The sequence below is a fragment of the Lepus europaeus genome, chromosome 13 (genome assembly GCF_033115175.1).
Source record: "Lepus europaeus isolate LE1 chromosome 13, mLepTim1.pri, whole genome shotgun sequence".
NCBI lineage: Eukaryota > Metazoa > Chordata > Mammalia > Lagomorpha > Leporidae > Lepus > Lepus europaeus.
This window is the reverse complement of record NC_084839.1, coordinates 16,589,567-16,599,443: the sequence shown is the minus strand read 5'-3', so window position 1 is coordinate 16,599,443 and position 9,877 is coordinate 16,589,567. Positions and strand designations below refer to the sequence as shown.

The 9,877-nt window shown below is 59.4% G+C and overlaps 1 protein-coding gene across 1 annotated transcript; it reads left to right on the top strand.

Moving 5' to 3' along the window:
• Positions 1–1,124: 1,124 nt before the first annotated feature.
• Positions 1,125–7,588, top strand: OSR1 (odd-skipped related transcription factor 1). Its single transcript, XM_062208999.1, is given in 5 exon segments — positions 1,125–1,403; positions 3,261–3,379; positions 5,764–6,460; positions 7,164–7,278; positions 7,280–7,588. Coding segments are annotated over 3 exon segments (978 nt in total). The 5' UTR covers positions 1,125–1,403; positions 3,261–3,379; positions 5,764–5,795; the 3' UTR covers positions 7,478–7,588.
• Positions 7,589–9,877: the final 2,289 nt, after the last annotated feature.

Sequence of the window (9,877 nt, the reverse complement as noted above, 5' to 3'; positions counted from 1 at the left end):
GACTCCTGCAGAGGGAGGAGTACTGATGGGTTAGAGACACTCTCTCTGGGTGCTGACCAGTCACTTGGCAATAACTCCGGACAGAGATGGAGTGCAATGGTGTGAATCTGGACCTACCCGAGCCCCAGGAAACTGGCGCCTCCTCCTGTGGCGGACCCTGCCTGGGGTGTTCCAGAGAGGTGACAGGGAGGGCTCCGGGTGGGGTCATCTGGAGGTCAGCTCCAGGAGATGAGCAGACAGGAGGGTACTGGGACCCTCCATAAGGCCTAGGCAATGAAGATAGAATTATTGGAAGTCAGAAATCCCGACTCTTTATAAGATTCCAAACTCCATCTGAACTGAGCTGACAATTGTATAGTTTGCACTGGTTGCCTACTCTGCTCGATAGACTCCCATCCATGCTGATAGTAGTAATCCACTAGAAAGCAGGCTGTGCTTGGGGGTGGAACCTCAGGGAGTTTTGGGCCCCAGGAAAATAACTGGACCTCTTTATGCGACCCGCAGATATTTCTACTGAACCCGGAACCCAGAAAACCTCGAACGTTAGGACTCTTCTTGAGTCGGTGACTGTGGCTCTAGCCAGCGCCACCCAGGTCACCGCGCTGGCCCTAAGCACACTCTGATGACCAGGAGCTGCTCCGCACCCGAGGTCTGCAGCCTTTCGGAAGGGATTTTGGCAGAACGGGTGACTGCTAGGCGCCACAGTGTGCCAGGGTCCAAGCTTCCGTGCCTGGATCCCAGGGCACACAGCTCCTACCCTCCCACCTAGCGGAGTACAGAGCAAGAATAGGATATGGAGACGCAGGATACCAGCTTGCTGTGGTCTGCGAAGGGCTGTTTGCTCTAGCGCACCAGGCATGCCCTCGTGGGCTTAAAAGGCGAGGAGGGGTCGAGCAGGACTGCAGGGGAGGGGGCGCAAGCCGGGAGAGGCCAGGGCCAAGCGAGTGCAGCTGCCAAAGTTGACCGCCCCGGTCAGCAAAACTTTGTCTCTCAGCGCGCAGGCGCAGGGCCGAGTTGGGGGGAGGCAGGGAGGGAGGGGAGGAATCCTAAGGCTAGGGGCGGAGGGGGGGGAGGAGGGAGGGTGGTGGATTAAAATAAGTAGGCGGCTCGGTGCGAAGGGATGAGTGAGTCGGAGCTCGGCCTCTCCCCAGCACGTTCTCAGCCGCTCCCGGTTCAGAGCCAGCGAGCGAGCGGCGAGCGAGGCTCACCATCCCCCGGCGGCCAGGATTCCGGGGCCGCTGAGCGCTCCCGCCTGTCGGGAGCTCGGGAGTCCTCGGAATCCCCGCGGCCGGAGACTTGTCAGGACTTTAGAGCGCCAGCGGTGTCCGTGGGCTCCAGCGCCTCCGACTTCCCGGGCCCCTCGCAGCGAGAGCCCCAGAGACGCGGGACCTCCGCGGAACAAGGTAATTGCAGCCCGGACCCGGGGCTCCGCCAGGGGAGTGCGGGCAGGACTCCCGGGTTCCTCGGCGCAGCCCGGCGGGTGCCTCCACTCTCCCCTGCCCCCGAAGGAAGTTCCCCCTGCCAAAGCCAAGGCTGCAGGACCTTAGTGAAAGTGAGAGTCGCCCAGGCTGGTTGGGGGCACTGACTCAGGGACCTGCCGCGCAGGGGTCCTGGCCTGCGACCTCGGCAGAGCCCGGGGCGAGCCTCTGCTACTGCCTCCAGCCTGGCGGGGGCTCCGTGGAACCCCGCGCGAGGTGGCCCTGGGCTTCGGAAGTCCGTCTGTGGGCTCCCTTTAAAAGATCAGAGCGACTTGGGCGGGCGCAGCCTTTGCAGAGGCGCTCTCCTAGCTCTGGCTGAGCATCTGGGGGCTGACGAAGGCAGGGAAAGTGAGGGGATGGCCAAGGCCGCAGGGACAGGTGCATGCCCTAGCCGGGTAGCGTTTTCTAGAGTTCTTGAGCGGAGTTGCGCTCAGGTATGAGCCTGGCTGGATCCCGGAGCACAGGGCCGCGCATCTCATCCCCGCCTCGGACTCGTGCTCGGTCTTGGGGATTCTCCCTACAGGATGCCTGCTCTGCATCGGCCAGGCCTGGAGCGTGGCGCGCCAAAGTCCTGGTGTTGGGAGGCACGCAGGGGGCGCGAGCGTGGCTTCCCGGTGGGAGACCCGCACGCTGCAGGAGCGGAAACACTTTGCAGCTGCTGGTGTCTAAGGGCTGGGGTTTGGAAGGGGAGGAGGATTTTTTTCGCTTTCGTGCCTGTCCCCTCAGCCCGAAGTTCAGGAGAAAAAGAGAAAGGCGAAGGAGGGAGGGAAAGAGGAGAGGGAATGCACGCTGAACTCCTTTTTCGCTGGAAACGCCTCTTACAAGGAGAACGAAGAACCCCATCTAGTCGCTGTCAGCAGCTCGGCCCAGCAGCGGGTGCGGTCTTCAAGTGCAGAGTAGCTGCAAGGGCTTCTTTGTGGCCATAATTTGGTATTTTCGTCCTAGCTAAGAGCTGCGCGTTCGGTCTTGGGAGGAAAAACCACGTGCAAGGCTGGTCTCTCGGGTGCACAGCCTCCGAAGGAGCCGGCGGGGACTGCGAGCGGCCGGTGGGTCCAGACTCCATCCCGGGCTCCTCCAAGTCATTGCGTTTCCATTATGAGCGGGGAGTGGATCGCCGAGGACCCAGTCCGCGTCTCAGGGCGGCGCAGAGGCCGCCTCCTCCGTGGGTTCTCGAGCTCTCCTTCGTTGAGAGAATGCAAGCGAAGTATCTGGTGCTGGTCACTCCTCTCGGCGGGGGTCCGGACGCCTGTCACCGCCCGTGCTCGGTGGTGTTCGAGTCGAGGATGATTTTCTTGGGCTGCCGCTGGGCTCCTCCAGGCGCTTAGCCCATGGAGTTCGCTCCGTCCTCATTAATGGAAGCAGTTAACTCGCTCACGCTCAATTAGCCCCGAATAAACCACTTTAATAGACTCTGCACACTTCATTAATGCCCGACATGGGGCTGGCGGCGGACCCGGGCTTGTCGACCCACCGCGCGAGGGACCCGAGTGCCTGCGCGGCTCAGGGCCCCGGGCCTCCCCAGCGCGGACTAAGCGCTACTTAGTTCGCGTTGTCCCGACCTGGGCGCTCACCTTCCAAGTTCTGAGGTCGTGCGGGGTGAATGCCTGGCCTGGGGAGGGGGTTTGAAGATCCCGCTTGTAAGATCGAAAGCGCTCACCCTGGGGTACGCAGGGGCGCAGGGCGTTTGTTCTACCTCTCTGGCTGGAGAGGCGCATGTGAGAGCTTTTCTCTTAGCTGAGGGCCTGGGACTGGATCCTGAACTGGTCTCATTCTTGGTACTAGTGTGAAGAGCCACGTTTGGAACGAATTTCGTCCCCTGGATTTGAAGTGCTCGCAGGAAATCGGAAGCTAGCTGGGCTGCTGTGTTGGGGCTAACAGGATCGGGCAGAAAATCCGAAAAGGTTGACTCCCCAGGGCCTTAACGGTCGCAAGCACTCCTACCTCCCAAACCCCTGGGGAGCCTGAGGTGTGGGAGGAGTAGGAGGCCAGGTCGGGCAAGGTCTGAGGGTTCTTCCAGCAGGGCACCCAGAGGGCTGGGTTCTGTGTGTGCAGCCAGGAGTCCTGCCGTCCCCGGGGCTCCCTGGCCTTTGGAATAAGCCGAGCCCAGAGAGGACCTTGAAGAGGCCTCCGCCTGCCTGGCCGACTCCTGGGAGCCAGAGATAAAGATCTGATTCTCAGCCTGGAGGGGAAGAAGAGGTGACAGCAAATCAAAGTGCGCTCATCTCAGCGAAGTCCCGGACCACCTTTGAAGTTGTCAGTCCTCTCCTCCTCCACTTTCTTCCACCCAAACGGATCCCACTTTCCAACTGGTGCTTTGCTCCCTCTTGTCACGGTGCTCTGGGATGGTCTCGCTGGATCCCTGAGCTACCTGTGCACGCTCCGAGGAGTAGAGGGGACTGGTGGGGAGGGTCTGCTCCAGTTCTAGAGGTGGGATCAGGGCAGATATGGGCCTCTCTTGGCCCAATGCTTAAATGAATTGCAGAGGTCAGACTTGGGTTTTCTCCGTTTGCTAATTCAACCTGTGCAGACAAATCTCGGACAGCTCACATACAGCAATGCCTCTCCTTCCCAGCACCTCCCCAGCCACCATCCTGCCAGCTTCCAGGGGAAGATTTTTTTCGGGGACAGGATTACACTCCCTCCTCCTCCTCCTCCTCTCAGACACAGGCGCTGTACATCCCTGGACAGAGCGGACTTCTGGAGCCTCGCTGGAGCCTCGCTGCAGCGAAAGGCAGCTGAGTCAGTTTCTGGGCCTTGCCTGGGGAAAGGGGAATCTGCTCTGACCTGGGGAGCAGAGCAGGCGCCTGCACATCCCAAGGGAGGAGAATTACCGGAGATTAGAGGAGAGGTCTGGGGAAGACAAGGAGAGCAATGAAGAGTAAAGAAAGAAGTTTGCAGTAGAGGACTGAGATGGGGCAAAGAAGGGAACCCCATACACCCTGCTTGGTAATAACTTCTTGAAGAGCCCCAAGCTCAGAGCTCTGGGGTTCAGCACTTGGCAGCCCCAAGGCTCCCTGCTACATGCAGCTTTTCTGCTCCCATTTTTTTTTTTTTTAATCCACGGGACAGACCAGGGTTAGGAGTCTCTAGGAGGGTAGAATTAAATGATGGTTTGCAGAGTCCAGATGTTTCTAGGGAGGCTGGCAGCTCTGAAGGTTCTCGGGGGATAACAATACCTTGCCACTTGAGTGTTGCGTCCCTGTGGCTTTGCTTAAGCTCTCTGACCTGGCAGTTGGAGGGTGCAAGGGCAGCAGCAGCAGAGGCCTTGGTGCTCTTGCCCATAGGCACATCTGCTTGCTCAGGGTCGGCTGCACACAAAGGCCCTGCTTCCCTTTCCTTTTGGGAGGAAGGACATGAAGTCCCCTTGTATGCCACTGTAGATATTTGACTGAGCAAATAGATGTGAGTGTCAGTAACTCCCTGGAGATGGTGATCTCCAAAGTCTGTGGTAAGGAGCAGCTGCAGAGAGAGTGGTGCCAACAGGGTGCACTAATGGTAAAGCAAGAAAGCGAGTTGGAGGTCAAACTTGAGAGTTTTGAGAAAAACAACACTGCTTCTTTGACTTCTGGAAGCCAAATGGAAGAACAGTCAGAAGATCTTAATGTGCAAGAGCCATGAAGTGTGCATATTTGTGGGGATGTGTGTGTGCTATCTGTGAGGCTCTTTGTGGTTGTAAGGAGATCCACTGTGGTGTGTGTGTGTGTGTGTGTGTGATGGTTCCCGTGTTTTGTACTCAGTGTTGTGCCATAAAATATCAATCGTCCTGGTGTGTCTTTGCATCTTCCTGTCAATTATATTTCAAACTGTGTGAAGCTGTGTTTAGATCTCGATGCACATTTCTGTTTTCCTACACATGAATCTAAGCTTGCCTTCAAATTAATTATCTTTGCAGGAGAATGTAGTTCTGTGCTGATCCATATATGAGCGGATGGTGGGCTCTATGTGCCAGTTCCCCTGTGCTTTGCCTCTCTCAATGTCATGTATATAGTACGCCCTTATTTTAAGTTGGATGCATAGCACTGAAACTGCGTTCTTTATCAAGTTGTGTGCCTCTGCCAGAGGCTATTTAGAGGGAACCCTCAGAGCAGAGAGGGTTCTGAGGGCTCTTCTGAATTTTATACTGGTTCCCATCTTTGTGAGGGCTGTAGGTTCTGGGGCTGGGATCTTAGACTCCTAGTTTGTGCCCCTTGGGGCAGGAGAGGGTGTGTCTGGGCTGGCGTTCAGGATGAAGACAACCTATCCTGAACTTCTTTCTTCTCCCCCTCTCTTCTTCCTTTATTTGCAGATCGAGATTGAGAACTCACTGCAGTTACCACGATGGGCAGCAAAACCTTGCCAGCCCCAGTGCCCATACACCCATCCCTTCAGCTCACCAACTACTCCTTCCTTCAGGCAGTGAACGGCCTGCCCACAGTGCCCTCGGACCACCTGCCCAACCTGTATGGCTTCAGTGCTTTGCACGCTGTGCACCTGCACCAGTGGACGCTGGGCTACCCGGCCATGCACTTGCCACGATCCTCTTTCTCCAAAGTACCAGGTGCGGTGTCCAGCCTGGTGGACGCGCGCTTCCAGCTGCCCGCCTTTCCCTGGTTCCCTCACGTCATCCAGCCCAAGCCTGAGATCACCACCGGAGGCAGCGGCCCTGTGCTCAAGACCAAGCCACGCTTTGATTTTGCCAACCTGGCCTTGGCTGCTACACAAGAAGATCCGTCCAAGCTTGGCCGGGGTGAGGGTCCTGGCTCACCCACAGGAGGGCTGGGGGCCCTCCTGGATGTGACCAAGCTGTCTCCAGAAAAGAAGCCTACCAGGGGACGCCTGCCTTCCAAGACCAAGAAGGAGTTCGTCTGCAAGTTCTGTGGCCGCCACTTCACCAAATCCTACAACCTTCTAATCCATGAGCGCACACACACCGACGAGCGGCCCTACACCTGTGACATCTGTCACAAAGCCTTCCGGAGGCAAGACCACCTCCGGGACCACAGGTGCGGCGCTGCGGGTGGCCTGAGAGGGAGCTCTCTGCCCTTGGATTCGGAGATCTTCCTCCCTGAGGTTCCTGAGATCCCCCCTAGGGTCTCCAAACCATCCCACCTTCTGAGAGTTTCCTAAAATCAGGAGGGAATCCAGAGAGGGCTCAGGGATAGACTGTGGGTGGAGGAAACACAGGGATGAAGGGGACCTAAGGGTAGTCAGGTCTCCATGAGCTCGGCCTCACACACAGCCTACCCAGCCGCTTCCTCCACCCTCAGAATCAAACCATACAAGTTTCTGTCACGATGGGAAAAATGACAGTTGAGCTCTTGAGATGTGCATTTAGTGTGCTTAAAGTTTTAGTTTTATGTACCGTGTGGGTTGGTGGCTACTGTCTTGGACAAGACAAATGGTTGGATCCCAGCTCACTCCACTCACCTCCAGTGCTCACCGGATCTGTGCGTGCCCCCCCCCCCCAACAAGCAGGTGGTCCGTCCGGTTGGATCTGCTTGGGGTCCCCAGACCTTGCCAGGGCATCTCCTTCACAGCCGCTCCCCACTCCATCACCAACTGTGTGGTCTGCAGGACCCACACTCTGGCCCCTACGCTTCCTCCCCCTTTCTGAGGTCGAGCATCTATGGATGGTGGGAGGGGATCTGAAGCTGTGTGTGACCCTGCCCTGGGTCGCAAGGATTAACTGTGTCTTTCTGTCCTCAGATATATTCACTCCAAAGAGAAGCCTTTCAAGTGCCAAGAGTGTGGGAAAGGATTCTGCCAGTCCAGGACTCTCGCTGTCCACAAGACGCTACACTCACAGGTGAAGGAGCTCAAATCCTCCAAGATCAAGTGCTAAGCGGAGCCTCGGGGCCTCCAGGACCCTGCGGCACGCTGCCCCCTCCTCCAGAGAGACCGCTAGCAGGAGCCTTCTCAGGCGGGCAGCAGGAGGGGCGCTCGGGACCTCCCTCCACCCCAGCAACGTCCCCTGGGCCCCCGGCGCACGAGGCACTCCAGAGCCCCGCCCGGGGCCGTGACCCCGACCGCCCGGGCGGCTCCCCCAGGACGCGGCTAAACTCTTGGCCAAAAGGCGGTACTCACGTGGCCGAAGGGAAACTGCATTAAAAAAAAAAAAAAGGAAAAAAGAACGAAAGCTCCGCGGAGCCGCCGCGGCATTTCTCCCAGAAGTATTACTTTTTCTATTGTTATTTTATACGTCTTCTTTATTATTTTTTTTTCTTTGACCATATAAGCTTGTAACTCTGCGGAGAGGGGAGCGAGGAGCCGAAGTTCGCGTGCTCGCAGCTTCCCTCCCCAGCCCCGGGAGCCTGCAAAAGTGTAATCCGTGTATCTGCTTCAGCGCCTGGCCCCAGGGACTGCAGGGCCGGCAGCGCCCGGGTCCAGCTCCGCCGCGCAGTGGGCGCGGGCCCGGCACCTCGGGCCGGGGGTGCAGGCGGCCGGGCTTCCGGCGCCCTGCTTTGCCGCAGAGCCACCGCGAGCGAGCAGCCGGCTAGGAGCCGGGCGTTGTACTGCGTTTGGCACTTTACGCTGACCATCGGTAACGGACATTTATCACTGGAGTTTTTTTTTTTGTTTGTTTGTTTGGTTTTTTTAAAAAAACTATTAAATAAACGGTTATTTTACAGGCACTGCCGGGTGGGTAATAGCCCTGCTGCACTCAGGGCACCGGGGGACCCCAGTCTCCAAGAGGGGCAGCTTTCTGCTCTCGACCCCAACCGGTCCCACTCCCCTACCCCTGCAGCAGCGCGACGGGGCTGTGGCGGGGAGGGGGGGAAGCCCCTCTCTCCTGGGGGGTCGTCTTTCTCTGCCCCAATGCACATTTCTTTTCGTGTTCTTTTTATAACCCTTTGCTTGTCTTCCCACTCCTCACCGCCAAAGAGCTGTTAAGTCGAAAAAGACCCGGGCCCACGAAACCCGTACCGGTCCGGGTGCCTGGCTCGTTCAGGAACCACTAAGGGAACAGACCCCGGCGCCCCTCCGTCCCCAAGGCCTCGCCCTTGGTGTGGCTTCTGCTTTGGGGTGGGACGGACCTGCGCTCGCAGAGCCCCCAGGCTGCGCCGGCCCCGGCTCCCCCAGGAGCCCCCACACCGGGCTGCACACCCTGGGTAGACGGTGCCTCCCACAACCCCCCAACCTCTTCCCTGAGGCCTCCGCAAACACAACACAACGTGCACGGCCGGGGCCTGTGCGCTCGAGGGATCGCCGCTCCACACTCGCGAAGGCTGCCTCGCTTTAAAGCCGGGTCAGGAATGGCGGGGGCGGGCGCCCCGGGAGGCCCCAGGCGCTCAGGAGGAGAAACCTGAGTCCGCCCAGCGCAAGTCGCACCTTCCCCGGGGCGTCTACTTTCCCACTCTGAGAGGCCAGGCCGCCGCGGGGCTCCGCTGGGCAGGGCCCTCCTAGCTCCAGGGCCCCGGACCGAGGAACCGCGCGGGCGGTGGCGCCCGCGGCCTTTCCCAAGCCGTGCGCGGCCTCCCGGGCTTTAGGCTGCGGAGAGGAGGGACCCTGCAGCGGTGGCCTGCGGGCAGAGAAAACGGTCGGGACGGTGGCGCTTAAATCTGCTCTCACCGACCGCCTCATCCCCATCTCTGGAAACGCTCTCAGGCCCCGCGCGGGACACGACTCCGCGGCCAGGGAACTCGACTTGGCGCGGTGGAGCCGGGCCCTCCGCGTTCGGAGCCGCGCTGCCCCCTGCTGGACAGACCTGGAGGGGCGGTCCAGGGCTGGGACGCCTTATAGGGTCCGGCCCGCAACCCCACCGAATGCGTGTCCCTGTCCCTGCCGCTCACCGCCTGGGTGTGGCACCGCCCTCAAACCCTCTCGACCGGTCCCAGGCTCGCTGCGAGTGGGCTCAGGACTGGCCTTCGGGAGCTGTTGTAGGACAAGGTCCCAATTTCTCTCCCACCCGGACCCCCAAGGGACGCCGTCCAGGACAGAACGAAGCCCCAATGCCTGACATTGGGACCACCTCCGGGTGAGCGGAAGAAAGGTTTTAGTCGGTAGGTCTCGGACATCAATTGCCTGGGCCCATCTAGCACCAGGGTATGGTCAGCGCGAGGCCACGGCCTGTGCTCGGGCCGACTGCGGGTGCTGCACGGGTGCCTTTAGGAGGCCCGCAAGATTGAGGCCGTGGTCGCTGCAAGACGACGAAAAGAGCATGGGTGCACGAGCACAAACAGGCGCAGCCTCCAGAGACCGCGTTGGGGCGTCTGAGGACCCGCGTAAAATGCGCCCCGCGCTGTCCCTGTGCCCTTTCCGGGGCACCGACCCGCCGCGGTTTCCCTCCACCACCCAGGACACACGGAGCCACTGCATTTGGCCTGGGCTGGGACATCAGATTGCGGCGAAAGGAGAGGTTTTTTCTTTTCTGGCACCGCGAAGAGAGAGAGGCTCTCAGGATTAAGCGCGCATCCTGGGGA